The sequence below is a fragment of the Schistocerca americana genome, chromosome 1, assembly GCF_021461395.2.
Source record: "Schistocerca americana isolate TAMUIC-IGC-003095 chromosome 1, iqSchAmer2.1, whole genome shotgun sequence".
Lineage (NCBI taxonomy): Eukaryota > Metazoa > Arthropoda > Insecta > Orthoptera > Acrididae > Schistocerca > Schistocerca americana.
Window position 1 is genome coordinate 805,579,349 of NC_060119.1, and position 21,280 is coordinate 805,600,628.

General features: G+C 38.0%; 1 protein-coding gene across 1 annotated transcript in view; it reads left to right on the forward strand.

Annotated features, from left to right (window-relative positions):
• The window catches only part of LOC124612732 (RAB6-interacting golgin), a 67,307-nt gene that overhangs the window by 38,224 nt on the left and 7,803 nt on the right, over nucleotides 1-21,280 (forward strand). Inside the window, exon 4 of the mRNA XM_047141107.1 lies at nucleotides 5,896-6,036. Coding sequence (XP_046997063.1) covers nucleotides 5,896-6,036 — 141 coding nt within the window. The remainder of the gene's footprint in view (nucleotides 1-5,895; nucleotides 6,037-21,280) is intronic.

The following is a 21,280-nucleotide window of genomic DNA, read 5'->3' on the forward strand; positions in this document are numbered from 1 at the left end:
AATGAAATGGAAGATCCATCAAGGTAATGGAAACTAAGCAAGAATTCATCCAGTTGTATTGGTATTAACCTGGTTCTAGTCTCCTCTTCTCGATAGGACCACAAGTTCCTCCCTCAAAACTGAATATGTTTTTAGGTACTGAATGTTGTTAAACAATAATGGACACAGCATCACTGTTTTTAGTTTCCCTTGTTCATACATTTATTAAATTTTACTTGACTTCGCCAGTGGGTACCAGCTTTTTAACTCTTCTATTCATACATCGCAAAAACCAAACTAACCCAGACATCAGTGACAGTTCAGTGACAACACATCATAGACCTCATCCTTCCATTACTCACAGTTCATAAAACCGTACTTATATAAGTACAGTTCTTTACTTAAATCATTATAAACACGTTTATTGCAACACAGGTCAATAACACATCTATAAAATGGAGACTAATAAAATTTAGTTCTTGTTCATATCAACAAAAGCAGCTCACAAAGATACTGAAGGACACACAGATGTTAATTGAAACAATTCGGTTGACAGACTGAGTTCCATACATTTCATTAATAAAATGAGATAAATGACTTAATGTTGTTCAGTAACTGAATGATGCAGAGGCCTTACAACAGAATGGTCCATTAAGACATGTCGAAACCTACCCTGAAATTGTTACACAGGAAGAAGACAATGAAAGAAATCCACTGCCAAAATTTTAGCTGCTAAGAGGCACTGCAGCTATTTTGTAAAAAATGTTGAACTTACACATTTTTGCCTTATGAAGAACAGCTTATAACAGCCCCTTATACAGCCCTACCTGCCTAGCACGCAACTTGGCGAATCACTCACGCAGTACCACATAGTGGAATTATCCGGAGTTCACAGACACAAATTTTAAGCACCTAAAGCCTGGTTTACAATGGAGCAAATGGAAGCAAACACGTGGTGAATGAGTATTTGCAGAAAATTCACTAGCATTTGTTTGTGTATGGATAGAATTGTTTATACCAGAGGGAACGGAAGAGAACATGAGGTAGTGAACATTGCCTAGGAATGCTGTGTTATTAGTTTTTAGTTTTTGGAGCTAATATTCGTCATACAGGATACAACTCTATCTTGTTAGAGTCACAATGCGAAACTTTGCTATTCAGTGAGGATTATTTTGCTTGGCGGGCGCACTGTTCTTGACGGAGTATGCAAAATGGTGTAGTGGAGGAAGAATTTAAGTGTCTCAATTTGTATGGAAGTGTGACGTGTGGACATTGTGCACTTTACATGGAATTGCATCTCCATCTCTCTTTAGCAGTGGTCCAAAATTTTCCTTGTATGTCGGTTGCTGTTTGTTCCCTAGCTTCTCATTACCATTGAGGGAGAATTTATAAACAGAACACTAATTACTGATGTTGAGCATAATCTCAAGAGATGACACAGCTAGCGTTTCCACTATGCATGTAAGGTGTAATAGTCATATTCTTTTTTTTCCCCCTAAAACAAAAATTGTCAAGTGGCAAAAAGCATGCACTTCATGATCCAGAGAGCGTGGGATCAAATCCCATTCAATCCACAACTTTTTCACTATGATTTTTAACCGAGCATACACTTCTCACAGATGTTGGAGTGGCCACAAAAGACGTGTTTCAGATTCCACATTAAACTGCAGGTCTCCATTTTCTGATTAGGAAATGGGAGAAGGTTAGGGACAGACAAGTACGTGCAGTGGCGTCCAGTTGAAAGACATGCAAGATGCGTGGTGGGTAAACCAGGCAAAATTCTCTTTTACTTGTACTTGTTAGCTTGTTTGCTCCAGTGAAAACCAGTGAAAACCTGGCTTAAACTACACAAACACTTTTTGCATAACTTCATATCAACAGTTCAATTCTTGCACATGTAATTGTGGCTAGCAGAAAAAATAAAGTCATGGCAGTGTCTGATGCCACAGACAACTTCCATCAATGAGGGCTTGTAATTTATGGAAATGAAATGTGTCTTGCAGTACTACATTTTATAACAGTTCCTGTAGGCCATTCCTTATAATGATGTTTGAATGCTGTACACTTGACTATCAGTGAAGCAGTTCTTTGTTTATTCCCTGTGTTTGTCACTAAAATTTGAAGTGTCTATTGAATGACAAAAACAAACATTTTTCTTGCATCAGGCACACCAGACAAAGGAAAAATTGATGCAGTCAGGCACTTCGCAGTAACTACTAGTTTTATTGATAGCTGAGTAGTCGGCACAACGGAATTCCATGCAAAGGGGCCCGGGTTCGATTCCCGACTGGGTTGGAGATTTTCTCTGCTCAGGGAGTGGGTGTTGTGCTATAATCATCATCGTTACCATCATCTCATCCCCATCGACACGCAAGTTGCCGAAGTGGCTTCAACTAAAAAGACTTGCACCAGGTGACCGGTCTACCCGATGGGAGGCCCTAGCCACACGACATTTCATTTAGACAGAACTGGGATGGAGTCGGAAATGGTCCCGGCCATTGTTCTGCCTACCAGGAATACTTGATCAAATTTGTAAAGCGTGCCGAAGAAAACTGGTAATGCACAAGTGATTGGAGCTTAAGAATACTGTTCCGCTGATGAACCTGAAATAAGAGAGAGCTATCGGAAATTATGTTGGCTGATAATTTCCTGAAAAATGCTTTCCAATGTTGAAAAAATTCATTATCGAGAGGATGAATTGTACTAGTAGTTCCAAGTGGAATCCAGATTAGATCTACAGATTTTGCATCGTCCTCAACAGAAATGGGCATCATTATGTCCAGACTATGAATCCAACAAAAGAAATGAATTACTTTCTGCAGCTGGTAGGAGTACATTTCAAATGAAATGTTGAAAAATATTTCCCATTTTTCCAGGTTTTCATACATCAATTACAAGATTTTTGCAACTAAACTGTCCATTTTTTATTTTTGGTCCTAATTTGCCTTGCGGTTCTTGAAGACAGATACACAACTGTGGAAACAGTAAACCACTCAGACTTATCACTGGCATTGTCATATATGAATCTGTCATTGCATTCATTGATTGGGCAACCAACTCCGTCTTTTTTCACCTAGAAATGATAAAGTAGGATGTGCACACAGTTCTTTCACGAAACCTTACTGATCACTGTTGTAAACAGCAGTTGCGGAGATAGTAGCTAGTTTGGTCTTTACATCAGCTATGAATTTCTCTATAGCATTGTCTATCACTGGCAGCTGCTCTACACATTTACGTGACGTAAACTTGGTAATTTTGCTACTTCCGATTCTGTACCATTCTTGAACCTGCTTATACAGGTCCACGAAGCCTGGAAATTAGCAATGTTCATGCCAGATGCAATTTGGAGGCCCAGTCTCAGATCTCTTACCAGCAGTTCTAAATCTTTTGAACAGTTTTTCATTCAGATTGTTTCGGGTTTCCGTTTGGCACATATTTCTTTCTTCATGTAATTCATTCTTCTATTTATACAGCTCATGCTCCGATTTTACAAAATGAAAACGTTTTTGCACACTGCGTAACTTCCCTCCATTGTTTAACAAATGCGTGCCTTTTCTTTGTCGCCGAAAGCTGTTGCAGTACGTGTTTTTTTTTTTTTTTTTAGGCTTGGAAGGTATTTTTCTTCAGTACTGTCATTGACACAACTGACGTCGTCTATACCACAATTCATGGAATCGTCACAGTTATTTCCAATTTTGGTAACGAATCCACAATTTCAAATGAAATGTCGATATATCATTTGAATTAATGTCAAGGAAATCAACTAGCAAATGACACATATGTACGTCCTCAGGAGAAGTAGGTGATTTCAGCTGGAAACCGCGTTCTTCATATTTCCTCATTGCTAAATTAAAAACGTTAATTGGGTTCTGCATTACTGTGAAACTGGAAGAAAAAAAAGGTACTATTAGCAGGCAGGCCTTACAAAAACACAATAAATATTAATTCAGCTTTATCTGTATTGGCAATACTTACCAATATGGCAAAAAATAACTGATAATTTGTAATAGATGTTACTTGAGGGGCTAATTTGAGAGAATAGTAACTGTCTACTGTAGTGACAGAGAAACTATCAACGAATGGTAACCTGAAATGTCCTTTACAAATTACGATCGGGTTGTGTCATGGTTTCTGTTTACAAATGTACTGCCGACCTCAGCTGTGTGTGTGCGCGCCTCGTTGCACATGCACAGTTGCTACAGCACCATTAGGGGTGTACGTTTGTACCATCGCCTGGCGCGCTACGAATTTGGCAATTTTCAGCTATTTTCTAAAATTTTGACAATCCATTTCTTTTGTTGTCTTCTTCCTGTATAAAAAATTTCAGGGAAGGTTTTGACATGTCTTATTGGGTCATTACCTTGTTAGCACAACTGACTGCAAGTGCGGACTGAAGATTTTTGGGGAGGGTAGTGTATTTGTAGACAAGCAAAAGAGTATCTTATGATTTCAGTAGATACATAATAATTTATAAAATTGTGAGGTAAGAATTTAGAATAGGCAACAGAACTCTTTAATATGCCTCTGCTGTAAGCTAAGTACCGTCAATCCCCTCAAAACTAATTATTAGCTCACACAAGTATCTCCGTTAGATGCTGTTTTAGTAATTTCAGTTACACATTAATTTTGATGAACATGGTTTAAAACAAAACAGATTATATCAATATAATCAATAGGCTAAAAAGGGCCACTTGAATAATAAATCAGTGAGATATATTGCACTTACAGCACTGCATGTTTAGTCACACGCTGTTGAAATATAAAAGAAGAAAATAGTTAGTGACAGGAGTATAATAAAAGCAGATGGAGAGGCTCCAACTTGCTGTGTTTCACAGTCCCTGGAGAGAGAGTGAGAATTGCTTAACTGAGATAAATCAGGAAAAGGGAAGATGTTAGCCATGAGTTTGGAAACACAATTGCAAAGAAGAAGCTGTTATGACATTGCTTACTGCATTACTGTCAGTAGAATTATGATGCCGGATGCTCGCACTGCAAATGTTGTGATCATATAATAGAAACCAATGTAGTTGCCGCAAGCATCCTGTCATGAAATGTGCTAGTCAAACTGGACCACCTTCACACAAGGCTGCTGCCAAGGTAATGGGGAAAAAAGGCAGTGGCAATGATTACTATCTGCAATGTAAAGATGTCCATGATCTGTAACTGAATGGGCTTACAGGGCATCGTCTCCATGCTTTTGTGAACATGGGTGTCACACTGTAATGTGCATCCACAGATAACGAATGGAAAGGTTCGTGTAGGCAACATGATGGGGGTGAAGGTGGAATGGCTGCTGCCTCCAGCCAATGGGGTGGCGCGACCTCTTGTGCACAAGTTGGCACCTATTCTCTGAATGCTGGAGGTATTATCCCTCTTTGATGGTTTGGCTGCAACTTAGATTCGGATGTAAGGACCCTAAACTTTACGGATTTTTCCTGTGTTGGATACTTCCTAAATTAATTAAATGGTGAATGTGAAAATTACTTTGCCCCACCAATTGATGGTCCTCCAAGTAAGCAAGCCAACAGTGGCATCTGTTGGCTGGAAGAAATTGATCTTATAACATAAAATGATTTTTAATTAATTATCAATTAGGTCTGCAGTTACTATCAGTGAACTCAGAATTTTCTGAGCAACTTGAATCTGTGATTCCAGTTATTAAATTAGTATTTGGTGCTTCTTCTTTGTAATGGGGACAGGACTGGACAGGAAAGCTGTTATGGCTTTGCCAACTCTGTTGTGTACCTTCAAAAAGCATCCGTTTCACCACGAAAAATTCCATTTTCATACTTTGCTCAGTTCTGCAACTATTGCAAATTTTTCATACTTCTTATTTTTCAAATCTCAGATGATTTCTTTGTAATTGATGACAGAAGAATAACTGTACTTATCTTTTCCTCTTATTAAAAAATAAAGGAAGAAGCAAACTCATGAAGAAGCACGGAGATTACAGCAGATTCAAGATGAACTTCAGAAGCTGGATATGTTGCTGAGCAATGATGTTGCTATTCTCAGGAACCAAATTGAAGAAGTGAGCCTTGAATTCATGGAAGCACAGTGGGTAAAATTGTTTCATTAATGTTAATTTATATTTATAAATAATACAATAGAAAAGAAACATGGTTGGCAGCCTGATGGAAAGTGGACAGTCTACGTTAAAAAAAACATGTAGGTGCATCATGGAAAACTGTACTGCATGGAGAAGGCTTTAGTTGGCATTGATTATAAAATGATTTAAATAATGAAACACCTTTCAAATTACATATTTTTTCCAAGTGTAGCACAATATGTTTCGAACATTTATTCTTATTGTCAAGTGCAGATATTTACATAAGTATTATGTATGATGTTTATATGTGTGTTTTCCCAACTCTCTTACATTGTAATCATCTTTTTGAGATCATACTGCAGTTGGAAAACTGGAAAAAATAAATCTTGTGATTTTATTTACATCTCACATTGTTTGTTTCTGAACTCAAAATATATTATAGAGATATTATGACAGTATGATTTCCTAGATTCAAGCATAGAAAATCACAACAACGGGCACAATTTCAAGGTCTACTGGGGAGGGGGAGTTCCATTGAACAAAAACAACACGGGGTAGGAATTAGATACCCTTAAGGAAACTGTAGTGGTTTATGACTTCTCTAGCTCAATGATAGATAAAAAAAATTAACAGAAATTAGTGAAACAATAGAAAAAGTAAATTATCAACTCAGGAATATACCAAGTCACATCTAAAACTTGCTCAAGCTATTACATAGGACACAGACTGGGAGGAACTTCTACACTTGACACACTGAACATCTCAACTGTTACACACATATAACCAGTTCACAAAATCATCAATAGTGGCACACACCAAAAATGCTGGCCACCCAATAAGAAATGTCAGAAATCACATGCAGTGGATTTAATGGATAACTGGAAATTTTTGTACATAATGAAAAAGGTAAAGGTAAAGTTCTGCATTCTGGCCCTAGATGGCCAATTGGGCCTGACCAACTGCTGTGTCATGCAACTGCCAATGGTGTCATTGGATGCGGTATGGAGGGAAGCTCACCATGCTCTCTGTTGTTGTCAGGTTTCTTGACCTTGAAACCACTACTAACTGGTTGAGTTTGCTCCTCGTTTGGCCTCACAAGGCTCAGTGCACCCTGTACCAATTCTCCCAACAAGGAAAATTCCATGGCAGTACAGGGAATCAAACTTGGATCCTCTGCATGGCTGTCAGCTGCACTAACCAGTCAGCTATGGCCGAAAAAGCATCACAAGAAGCAAAGAGGAAAAAATTATCAATGGTAATCTAGATAGTGAATCATTTAATTTTTTCATCTGTTGCTCCAATATGTAACAACTATGGTAAATTCCATAAATTTCATTTCTTCAGACTCTCTATCCAAAATTTTCAACAAAACAGAATATAAGGCATAATCAGTAATTTAAAAGTTGGTAATAGTCAGTATAGATAAAATAAATGTGTAAGTGAGCAACATTATGCAACTAATGTAATCCACAGGAAATGTAACATCTCTGACTGCATCCAAGCTCTCTGAGAAACTGTACTGTCATAATAGTTTTGTAACATCTTTTGATTTCAAAAACAAACAGTGTCATGGTGATTTGTATGTGTGTGGTACCCTTGTAATAGAGGAGGCAGAGAACCTGTAAATAGACAGACAAGAATACTATTCCTAATGTTATTCTGTAAAAAGCTTCCATGATTTGTTTTGTCTGATTTTACGATTGCTATGTAACCTCAAAAAAATGACTACATGCTTGCAAAAATTACATGTAATGTTTAAGTATTTGCTCTTGACAGTGAGACTAAATTTTCAAAACACAGTCTTCTGTGGATGAAAAATTACAGAAGTAATGCAGTGTTTCATATCTTGAACATGAATGACACTGTTGTAGGTTTTTCAAAAACATCGATTATGATGAATGAAATTAAGGTTGTGAAATGATTGATTGTGAATGGAAGTTCTGTTTTTAAATATGTGAAGTATAAAAAAAGAGAAAAGGTTTGACATTCCCAACCTTTTATCACTTTTTAATAGGTTTTTCTGTCCTTGCTGTTTCTGCTACCTTCCAAATATGAACTGTTTGTACAAATTTGCAAATCTTTATGCAGCTGTAACCGTGTATATAGTTTTTGGTGAATGTCTTTTAATCTGTCATTGCCCCTATCATAAATGCTTTTCTTCAGAACCTCATATGAACTGATTTTTATTGAGCCCAGAAATGTTGTTACACATGAATATGAGACAACTCATAATTACAACTTGTAATAAGAGAAAGCAAGAGTGACATCTGTGTAACAAAATAAATGAGCTAAAATGTTAAGGAAACATTTAACTTGGTTATTTTAAACTCGTAACAACAAAACACATACTAAGAGAACATTTAATTTGTTTAGTTTAGACTCACGGTAAAAAAAATAATAGTTACATCTATAGAATGAACTAAATGAGCTATAAACCTCTGGTACGAGGTATGTTCAAAAAATTCTGGAACATTGTTGACAAAATTTTTTTGTGCTTACCTTTTGCTTATTGTTCATGGTCTCCTTCGAAATACTCTCCTCCACAATTACACTGCTGCCAACACCATTTCCACTTCTGGAAGCAGTCTTGCTGGATCGCACAAAACATTGTCTGCGAATTTTCTTTTATCTCACCTATCGTTGCAAACCTTCAGCCTTTCAACAGGGTTTTCAACTTTGGAAATAATAATTAAAAAAAAGTCTGCTGGAGTCAGGTCTGGAGAGTACAAAGGATGAGGCAGCACAGTGATTTCATTTTTTGTCCAACAGGGATGAATGTGTGGGTGCATTATTGTGATACTAGAGCCATGAATTAATTGTCTTTCCATATTTCAGGTCGTTTCCTTTTCACATTTTCTTGCAGGCATTGCAACATATCTCGATAGTACCATCAATTAACAGTTTGCCCTGTGGCATGAATTTCGTTGATATTCCTCATGTTCTCTTCGTCAGTAGAAGTCAAAGGGTGTTCTGGAAAAGTGTCGTCTGTAACTTCCGTCTGGCTTTTTTAAACCAAGTGAACCATTCATAATACCGAGTATGGCGGAAGCACTCATCATCGTAGGCTTCCTGCTTCGTTTGGTGGTGTGTGTCTATAATGGTTTTCTTGAGTTTCATGCAAAATTTAACTCTGCTATCTCAAAATTTGCAATCTGTGTGACATAACATTCTACTCAATACAGCACTGAATAATAACTAACAGACATACAACAGTGAAACTTCCAATAGTTCCACATTAGACAAGTGCGTGTGGAGGGTTGCCAACCACATGTCACTCCAACTCACCGTTGGCGTGAAATTACAAGTGTTCTGGAATTTTTTAAACAGACCTTGTACTTAATAAAATATTCAGCTCACTTGTTTTAGACAGTAATTCTTGTGAAGTACCATTTTTACTTTTGATCTGAATAATACTGTATCCAGCTTTAAGCGTTTGGGTAGCTTGTTGTATGGAACAACTTCCATGTACCAAACAATGCTGTGTCCTTTACATAGCCGTTGAGTGATTATGTAGTTGGAATGACAGGTATGATGGTGTTTAATGTGTCTCTTTTTTGTAAAGATGTGTGAATTTTCATGGATAATACACGAACTCGTGAATATAAATAGAGGGTGCTGGCAGGATATTGGGCTCTAGAAATAGATGTTAGTGGCAAATGAGAGAGGCACTGCCTCATTAACTTGACTGTTCTCTTGTGCATAGTAAATATCTCTTTCTCTCTCTATGTGAGGCAACTCAAAATGGATGCAATACATGAGCACTGAATGTGCAAATGCAGAGTATGTTCATTTTAGAGTTTCAATCCCAACTATTTAGGACCTTTTATGTATAGCAAAACTGCTTAGTCTATTTTCTTTTTTATTTATGTCCGAGTGTAAAGTGCTATCTATCCACACCCAAAGGAATTTAGTGGTTACATCTTGGCTTATAAGCACATTTTTCGGATCTGACATATATCCTTAATGAAACTATATGTGATGGGTGAAAATTTATACACACACATATGTTTTTACTCAGTAACAGTTTGTTTTTAACCAATTTACCAACTTTGAGCTCAGTGATCTGAATACCATGTATTGATGACATCAGTAAACATTACTGGTAGACCCTTCGGAATGTTTTGGGACAGATCATTGATACGTGTAATAAACCAAAGTGGATCAAGTGTGGAATAGTGAAGAATGCCTTGTCTCATGACCTGCTCTTTTGACTGTATCCTGCTACACTTTTGAGGTGATTATAATTCTTTGTGCTCCATCTGAGAGAAATGACCTAAACCAGTCATTGCATGCTCCCTTAATTCCACATTTTATCAGTTCTCCTGTAAGTAATGCATGGTTGACAAAATCAGAGGACTGTAGGGCATTGAGGAATACTGTGCTTTCTGTCAATGAGTGCACTATCAACTTAATAGAGAAATGAATATAGGCCCACATTTATTGATCTCCCTTGTCAAAGGCATAGCTGATGAGAGCTGAATAAACAATTGCTTTCAAGAAACTTGATAACATTGTTGTTTATTGCTTCCTGAAGAACCTTGGATATGCTTGACAGGATCTAGATAGGTCTGCAGTTATTAACTTCACTCTTGTCACCTTTTATAAAGAAAAGAACTGCTTATGCTGTCCTGAAAATTTCAAGGAATTGCACCAACATCAAGGAGTAGTTTATTAAGTCTGATGGGGTTGTAAAACATATGTTAGAAGATTTGTCTGTGTAAGTTATTGGGTACGCCATCAAAACTATGTCAATGTGAGTATGGTTTGGGCTGTGTGAAGTGCTTATTAGATATTTCTCTAGTGTCAGTGATAATATTATCATCATACTCAATGTATGTTATTGAGTGACATTTGCTTTTCTTACCAACTGTTTTTATTTATCTTTGTATTTATTTGTTGGCCTTTATTCATCTGAGGATCATCTCACAATGATATAGAATTTGTCAAGATAATGAAATGCCAGTCAGTTGGCCCAAGTCTAATACTCAACCATAATCATTTTCTGAAAAGTGACAAAGTGCTGTAGTTACCCTCTTACATTACTATCCACTACTCTCAAGTCCACTAAGCAATCTGTAAAAGTGCAATATGCACTACTAGTGAAGAATATTTCAGCTACCTTTTCAAGCAAATGTGTTTTAGTAATCTTTTTCAGTTCTTTTGGCAAATTATTGTACAATTTTATCCCCTGATTTAAAATTCATTTTGAGTTTTTTGTTTGATTTTCCCGGGCTAAATGTATCTAAACTGGCTCTTGTTCCAATATTATGTGAAGAACTATTAGTGCATTATTTAGTAATAGTTTCGCTGATTTGCACCACAGCTTGGTATATGTACTCATCAGGTGCTGTAAGAATACCCAGTTTTTTAAATAGCTCTTTACATTGGACCTGACTACTGCTATCAGTTATTTTTCTTTGGCACTTTCCTGCAGTTTAAAAACTGTGTCCATCTTTTGTGCCTTCGATCCCAAGCAAGGAATCCGGAGCCAAGAATTAAGTGTGTATCACCAGAAGACATTGGCTTTTACAAACTAGTGAAACACCATAAGGGCATAGCATGCTGATGACATTCTTTTTGCCAGTATCTTTGTTATGTTCACTCCATGTTAGTTGACAATCAGTGTTCATCCCTAAAAAGTTCATATTTGCTATACAATCTATAGATTTATCATCTATGTTTAAAGTGACAGAGTTGCTTCTTTTCTTTATGCTGATATGCATACTGTCCATTTTCATTATGTTTTATGTTCAACGTTAATTTATTACATTCTGCCCAATTGTAAACATCCTTGATGGTTGCATGTGCTTGCTTTAATAGAGGTTCCAATGTTCCATCAGCGACCACCATGTTGTTGTCATCAGCAAAGAGAACTACTTCCCCATGTCTTACACTGTCTGGAAAGTCATTGATATATGTTAAGAACAGAATTGGATGTAATACACTACCCTGAGGAACACCTATGTTTATATATTTCTTGTCTGACAATTGTTTTACTAAAAAATTATCAGCAGCAGTTGTGTGAACAATCTCCACCTTTTGCACCCAGTTTTCCATGTAAGACTGAAAGCAGTCAATTTCTCTACCTCTTAAGCCAGTGCTTCTAGCTTCCTCAATAGTATTTTATGGTCAGCAGTACCAGAAGTCATGAAAAAGTCTAAGAAAAAGCCTGTAATTCAGTCATCCCTATCAAGAGTTTCAAGCATCAATTTTGTGAATTCTGCAGTGGCCTATATTGTACTTCTGTTTCTGAATCTAAACTGGACTTTGTTAAAGCGATTGTATTTACTCATGTAACTTGTCAGTCTGTCATTGATAACTGCCCACATGGCTTTGGATTATTCCTTGAATTGATTATAAATTGCTGATTTTACAGTTTCTCAACAATGTGAATGATCTTATCGAGATATTTTTATATAGTCTCAAGTAGTCATAAAACAATATTGTTTGTAGACCTGGTGTATCTACATCTACATACATACTCCACAAGTCGTCATACGGACGGTGCGTGGTGGAGGGTACCCTGTACAACTAGTTGTTTCTTTTCTTATTCGACTCGCAGTCAGAGTGAGGGAAAAACAACTGCCTAAATGCCTCTGTATGAGCCCTAATTTTCATATCTTATCTTCGTGGTCCATATGTGGAATGTCTATTGATGGCACTAAGATCATTCTGTAGTCAGCTTCATATGCCGGCTCTCTAAATTTTCTCAGTAGTGTCGTTTGAAATTAATGTCTTCTTCCCTCCAGGGATTCCCACTTGAGCTCCCACAGCATATCCATAACACTTGCATGTTGATCAAACCTACCAGTAACAAATGTACCAGCTCGCCTCTGAATTGCCGTGATGTCTTCCTTCAATCTGTCCTGGTGCAAATCCCAAACACTCGAGCAGTAATCAAGAATGGATCTCAGAAGCATCCTGACTGTGGCCTACTTCACTGATGAACTACACTGTTCTAAAATTTTGCCAGTAAACCAAAGTTGACCATTCGCCTTCCCAACCACAATCCTCACTTGCTTGTTCCATTTCATATCGCTTTGCAACGTTTTGCCCAGATATTTTAATGATGTTACTGTGTCAAGCAGACACTAGTAATGCTGTATCTGAACATGATGGGTTTGTTTTCACCACTCATTCACACTAACTTACATTTTTTTACACTAAGAGCCTACTGCCATTCATCACATCCAACTAGAAATTTTGCCTAGGTCATTTTGTATCAATCTACAGTCACTTATCTTCAACACCTTCATGTACACCACAGCATCATCAGTGAAAAACCACAGATTGCTGCCCACTCTGTCTGCCAGGCCATTTATGTTATATATAATAGCAAGAGTCGTATCACACTTCCCTGCGGCCCTCCTGATGTTACCCCAGTCTCCAATGAACACCAGCTGTTGAGGACTACATCCTGGGTTCTATTACTTAAGAAGTCAAGCCAGTCATATATCTGGGAGACTGTTCCGTATGCATGTATCTTCATTACATTCTACAGTGAGGTACTGTTTCAAATGCTTTTCAGAAATCTAGAAATATGGATACTGCCTGTTGCCCTTCATCCATAGTTCACGTACTCAGAATATACTCTAGAATTCTGCATCAAACTGATGTAAAGGATATTAATCTGTAATTTTGCGGGTCCATTCTTTTACCCTTCTTATATACAGGAGTCACATGCAATTTTATCAAGTTGTTTGGCACTTTGCACTGTTTGAGAGATTTGTGATAAATGCAAATTAGAGGCCAGTGATATAGAGTACTCTTTGTAAAACAGAATTGGGATTCCATTTGGACATGGCAACTTATTTGTTTTCAACTCTTTCAGTTGTTTCTCTAGGCCAGGGATGGTTATTACTATGTCATCCATACGGGACTCTGTGCAATGGTCAAACAATGGTACACTTGTATGATTTTCCTGCATGAACGATTTCTGAAACCTAGATTATAAAACTTCAGCATTCCTTTTGCTATCTTGTACTGCCAAACCAGACTGGTCAATGAGTGACGATGGGAGCCTTATACTCGCTTAGTGATTTTACATAGGACCAGAATGTTTTCGGGTTCTCTGCTCTATCTTTAGCCAAGGTATGATGGTGGTAGCTGTTCTATGGAAGCAACTGTATGTAATTTTTGCATTGTTACATAGATGTAAACCTGATTGGAAATGCTATAGCATAACATTACTGCAGAGCACCCATCAATTCATCTACCTTGCCATCATCATCACAGGCACTATAGATACCCGTCCATGCAGCTTTATAGTGCAAATGTGTGAAAGTTGCTACATTGTTTTATTACTCACTGAGAGTCATTTTTATACATATTGGTATGTTCCTGTCTGTTTATGTGTTCAAGACATCCATATTCAATGTCAAACAGTTGTTATTAGATTATCAGTGGTCAATATAAATGAACCATGAACCATGGACCTTGCCGTTGGTGGGGAGGCTTGCGTGCCTCAGAGATACAGATGGCCGTACCGTAGGTGCAACCACAACGGAGGGGTATCTGTTGAGAGGCCAGACAAACATGTGGTTCCTGAAGAGGGGCAGCAGCCTTTTCAGTAATTGCAGGGGCAACAGTCTGGATGATTGACTGATCTGGCCCTGTAACATTAACCAAAACGGCCTTGCTGTGCTGGTACTGCGAACGGCTGAAAGCAAGGGGAAACTACAGCCGTAATTTTTCCCGAGGACATGCAGCTTTACTGTATGATTAAATGATGATGGCGTCCTCTTGGGTAAAATATTCCGGAGGTAAAATAGTCCCCCATTCGGATCTCGAGGCGGGGACTACTCAAGAGGAAGTCGTTATCAGGAGAAAGAAAACTGGCGTTCTACGGATCGGAGCGTGGAATGTCAAATCCCTTAATCGGGCAGGTAGGTTAGAAAATTTAAAAAGGGAAATAGATAGGTTAAAGTTAGATATAGTGGGAATTAGTGAAGTTCGGTGGCAGGAGGAACAAGACTTTTGGTCAGGTGAATACAGGGTTATAAATACAAAATCAAATAGGGATAATGCAGGAGTAGGTTTAATAATGAATAAAAAAATAGGAGTGCGGGTTAGCTACTACAAACAGCATAGTGAACGCATTATTGTGGCCAAGATAGACACAAAGCCCATGCCTACTACAGTAGTACAAGTTTATATGCCAACTAGCTCTGCAGATGATGAAGAAATAGATGAAATATATGACGAGATAAAAGAAATTATTCAGGTAGTGAACGGAGACGAAAATTTAATAGTCATGGGTGACTGGAATTCGTCAGTAGGAAAAGGGAGAGAAGGAAACATAGTAGGTGAATACGGATTGGGGGGAAGAAATGAAAGAGGAAGCCGCCTTGTAGAATTTTGCACAGAGCACAACTTAATCATAGCTAACACTTGGTTCAAGAATCATAAAAGAAGGTTGTATACCTGGAAGAATCCTGGAGATACTAAAAGGTATCAGATAGATTATATAATGGTAAGACAGAGATTTAGGAACCAGGTTTTAAATTGTAAGACATTTCCAGGGGCAGATGTGGACTCTGACCACAATCTATTGGTTATGAACTGCAGATTGAGACTGAAGAAACTGCAAAAAGGTGGGAATTTAAGGAGATGGTACCTGGATAAACTGAAAGAACCAGAGGTTGTAGAGAGTTTCAGGGAGAGCATAAGGGAAGAATTGACAGGAATGGGGGAAAGAAATACAGTAGAAGAAGAATGGGTAGCTCTGAGGGATGAAGTAGTGAAGGCAGCAGACGATCAAGTAGGTAAAAAGACGAGGGCTAATAGAAATCCTTGGGTAACAGAAGAAATATTGAATTTAATTGATGAAAGGAGAAAATATAAAAATGCAGTAAATGAAGCAGGCAAAAAGGAATACAAACGTCTCAAAAATGAGATTGACAGGAAGTGCAAAATGGCTAAGCAGGGATGGCTAGAGGACAAATGTAAGGATGTAGAGGCTTGTCTCACTAGGGGTAAGATAGATACTGCCTACAGGAAAATTAAAGAGACCTTTGGAGAGAAGAGAACCACTTGTATGAATATCAAGAGCTCAGATGGCAACCCAGTTCTAAGCAAAGAAGGGAAGGCAGAAAGGTGGAAGGAGTATATAGAGGGTTTATACAAGGGCGATGTACTTGAGGACAATATTATGGAAATGGAAGAGGATGTAGATGAAGACGAAATGGGAGATAAGATACTGCGTGAAGAGTTTGACAGAACACTGAAAGACCTGAGTCGAAACAAGGCCCGGGGGTAGACAACATTCCATTAGAACTACTGATGGCCTTGGGAGAGCCAGTCATGACAAAACTCTACCATCTGGTGAGCAAGATGTATGAGACAGGCGAAATACCCTCAGACTTCAAGAAGAATATAAGAATTCCAATCCCAAAGAAAGCAGGTGTTGACAGATGTGAAAATTACTGAACTCTCAGTTTAATAAGTCATGGCTGCAAAATACTAACGCGAATTCTTTACAGACGAATGGAAAAACTGGTAGAAGCGGACCTCGGGGAAGATCAGTTTGGATTCCGTAGAAATGTTAGAACACGTGAGGCAATACTAACCTTACGACTTATCTTAGAAGAAAGATTAAGAAAAGGCAAACCTACGTTTCTAGCATTTGTAGACTTAGAGAAAGCTTTTGACAATGTTAACTGGAATACTCTCTTTCAAATTCTGAAGGTGGCAGGGGTAAAATACAGGGAGCGAAAGGCTATTTACAATTTATACATAAACCAGATGGCAGAGTCGAGGGACATGAAAGGGGAGCAGTGGTTGGGAAGGGAGTAAGACAGGGTTGTAGCCTCTCCCCGATGTTATTCAATCTGTATATTGAGCAAGCAGTGAAGGAAACAAAAGAAAAATTCGGAGTAGGTATTAAAATTCATGGAGAAGAAGTAAAAACTTTGAGGTTCTGCGATGACATTGTAATTCTGTCAGAGACAGCAAAGGACTTGGAAGAGCAGTTGAACGGAATGGACAGTGTCTTGAAAGGAGGATATAAGATGAACATCAACAAAAGCAAAACGAGGATAATGGAATGTAGTCAAATTAAATCGGGTGATGCTGAGGGAATTAAATTAGGAAATGAGACACTTAAAGTAGTAAAGTAGTTTTGCTATTTAGGGAGTAAAATAACTGATGATGGTCAAAGTAGAGAGGATATAAAATGTAGACTGGCAATGGCAAGGAAATCGTTTCTGAAGAAGAGAAATTTGTTAACGTCGCGTATAGATTTAAGTGTCAGGAGGTCGTTTCTGAAAGTATTTGTATGGAGTGTAGCCATGTATGGAAGTGAAACATGGACGATAACTAGTTTGGACAAGAAGAAAATTGAAGCTTTCGAAATGTGGTGCCACAGAAGAATGCTGAAGATAAGGTGGGTAGATCACGTAACTAATGAGGAGGTATTGAATAGGATTGGGGAGAAGACAAGTTTGTGGCACAACTTGACTAGAAGAAGGGATTGGTTGGTAGGACATGTTTTGAGGCATCAAGGGATCACAAATTTAGCATTGGAGGGCAGTGTGGAGGGTAAAAATCGTAGAGGGAGACCAAGAGATGAATACACTAAGCAGATTCAGAAGGATGTAGGTTGCAGTAGGTACTGGGAGATGAAGAAGCTTGCACAGGATAGAGTACCATGGAGAGCTGCATCAAACCAGTCTCAGGACTGAAGACCACAACAACAACAACAACAACAATATAAATAGGCTATTTAGTGTTTTGTTTTTTAACTGATGATCAGAATTTTTGAAGGTTTAAATATTATTATATACAAGTAAGAATAATGAAATTCGCATGCACAAAGATTCCAACTGGAAAAAGAAAGATGGGAAGAAAACATGAGCACAATTTAGAAAGTTAATACCATGATTAAAATGATGTGACAAAGGAATAGAAATAAAAAAAATTACAGTTAAACAAGTGAATTCAATAAAAATAACTATAAAAGTCATTTCGATAAAGATTTAAAGATGAAAAATTTGAAAGCACATGACAGGATTCGAACTCATAACGCTTGGCATGTGAGGACTTTGTTAACCATTATGCCACACAACCGATCTATAGAACAAACAATTTTTGAAACTGTCGAGCATCACACTAAATTACATTTTCTTTCACTGGTTATTCGAAAAAGAGTTTCCACCAGGGCAAATGGCTGCAGGGTGTGATACCTGGGACCTTAACCTACATCACCGTATAGATAGTTTCAAAAAGTCAATCCCACCATTGAAGACTTTTTCTTGTTAGTCCATATTCTGTATTAATTGTAATGTTCACCCCGTTAAACATATCCTGTAATTCTTTTTCACTTTCACTGAGGATAGCAATATCATCAGTGAACCTTATCATTGACAACTCTTCACCCTGAATTTTTATTCCACTCTTGATTTTTTTCCTGTCATTGCATCTTCAATGTATAGATTGAACGTAGGGTCGAAGGGCTACATGCCTGCCTTAAACCCATTGCAATCAAAGCACTTCATTCTTTGTGTTTCAGTCTTACATTCCCCTTTTGGTTCTCGTTCAAAAACGCCTATGTTTCCCAGCTTACACCTATTTTTCTGAGAATTTCAAACATATTGCACTATTTTACTTCTTAAAATATTTTCAAGGTCAGCAAATCCTATGACCGTGTCTTGATTTTTCTTAAGTCATGCTTCCATTATCAAGCGTAACAAGAGAGCTGCCTCCCTAGTGCCTTTATGTTTCGTAAAGCCAAAGTGATTGTCGTCTGATAGATCCTTAGTTTTCTCTTCCATTCTTCAGTATGCCATTTTTGTCTGCTGCATGAAGTGATAAGCTGATTGTGCGGTAGTTCTCTCTCTTATCTGCCCTTGCTGTTTTCAGGATGTTTTTCTAAAAGTCTGACAGTATGTCTGGATGCATATATTTTAGAAACCATCTTGAATAGTTGTCTTGTTGCCATTCTACCCCCCCCCCCCCCCCCCCCCCAACCACCGAATCATTTTAGAAACTCCACAGGAATATTATCTAAGTGTTGTGTCTTATTTGTTTGCAAGTCTTCCAAAGCTCTGCTAAACTTGCACTCTTAATGCTGGATCCCCTTCCATATCAAAACCCATTTACACTTCTGTCACACCATCAGACAATTCCTCTCCCTTGTAGAGGCCTGCAATGTACTCTCTCCACCTGTCTGCTCTTTCCTTTGCATTTAACAGGGGAATTCCTTGTGCGCTCATAATGTTAGTGTCCTTGCCTTAAGTTTCACTGAATGCTGCTCCAACGTTTCTGTACGCCGAATCAGCCCTTCTGAAGAACATGTCTTTTTCAATTTATTCACATTTTTTCCTACTGCTATTTTACCCTTGCTTCCTTGCACTTCCTTTTTTTTCTATTCCTAAGACTTACTGTACTGCTGGCTTTTCCTGAAGATTTGTATACTTCCTTCTTTTGTTGACCAGTTCCAGTATTGCTTCTGTTACCCAAGGTATGTTTGCAGTTACCTATATTTGTCAGTCAAAATTCTGTGAATACGTATTTTAGAAGTTTCCATTCCTCTTCAGCTGAATTACCTATTGTAGTATTTATTATTGCAGCATGTACAGCCTTAGAAAATTTCAAATGTGATTCATCATTCCTCGGTACTTCAATATCCCACTTCCTTGCTCATTGACTCTTGTAACAAATTCTTTTAAACATCTGTTTGTGCTTCATCATAATTAAATAGGGATTCGAGTCAATATGTGCTCCTGAGTACGTAGAGCAATCTGTTATCTGATTCCAGAATCTCTGTCTGATGATGATGTTATGTAACTATAATCTTCTTGTGTCTCTAGGCCTCTTCAAAATATATCTCCTCCTGTTGTGATTATTGAATAGTGTACTTGTTGTTATGATCTGAAATTTATTTCAGAACTCAATTAGTCTTTCTCTTCTCTCATTCTTCTTACCAAGCCCATATTGTCCCCCAATTCTGCCTTCCATTTCTGCCCCGGCTACAGCATTTCAGGCTCTCATGATTATTAGATTTACATCTGAACTGCATGAACTCTATTTTATCTTGATTCACTTTGAGCCCTACCTTCTGTGCATAATTGTCCATTTTCTGGTACATTTCTTTCAACTCGTGCTTTGATTCACTTAGTAGTACTATGTCATCTGCATATGCAAGACAGTTGAAGTTACCATCCATCTCTACTCCAGCCTCCTGTTGCCTACACACCTATGAAGGTGGATGCATTACTTTTCAGTCAGCCTTTGTATATGGAGTTTCTTGAAAGAAATTTCCTCCATTTGACTGTTAATAGTACAGAAACCAGATGGCAGTTATAAGAGTCGAGGGACATGAAAGGGAAGCAGTGGTTGGGAAGGGAGTGAGACAGGGTTGTAGCCTATCCCCGATGTTATTCAATCTTCATATTGAGCAAGCAGTGAAGGGAACAAAAGAAAAATTTGGAGTAGGTATTAAAATCCATGGAGCAGTAATAAAAACTTTGAGGTTTGCCGATGACATTGTAATTCTGTCAGAGACAGCAAAGGACTTGGAAGAGCAGTTCAACAGAATGGATAGTGTCTTGAAAGAAGGATATAAGATGAACATCAACAAAAGCAAAACGAGGATAATGGAATGTAGTCGAATTAAGTCAGGTGATGCTGAGGGAATTAGATTAGGAAATGAGACACTTAAAGTAGCAAAGGAGTTTTGCTATTTGGGGAGCAAAATAACTGATGATGGTCGAGAGTATAAAATGTAGACTGGCAATGGCAAGGAAAGCGTTTCTGAAGAAGAGAAATTTGTTAACATCGAGTATAGATTTAAGTGTCAGGAAGTCGTTTCTGAAAGTATTTGTATGGGGTGTAGCCATGTATGGAAGTGAAACATGGACGATAAATAGTTTGGGCAAGAAGAGAATAGAAGCTTTTGAAATGTGGTGCTACAGAAGAATGCTGAAGATTAGATGGGTAGATCACATAACTAATGAGGAGGTATTGAATAGGATTGAGGAGAAGAGAAGTTTGTGGCACAACTTGACTAGAAGAAGGGATTGGTTGGTAGGACATGTTCTGAGGCATCAAGGGATCACCAATTAAGTATTGGAGGGCAGCGTGGAGGGTTAAAATCGTAGAGGGAGACCAAGAGATGAATATACTAAGCAGATTCAAAAGGATGTAGGTTGCAGTAGGTACTGGAAGATGAAGAAGCTTGCACAGGATAGAGTAGCATGGAGAGCTGCATCAAACCAGTCTCAGGACTGAAGACCACAACAACAGTTCATTTAT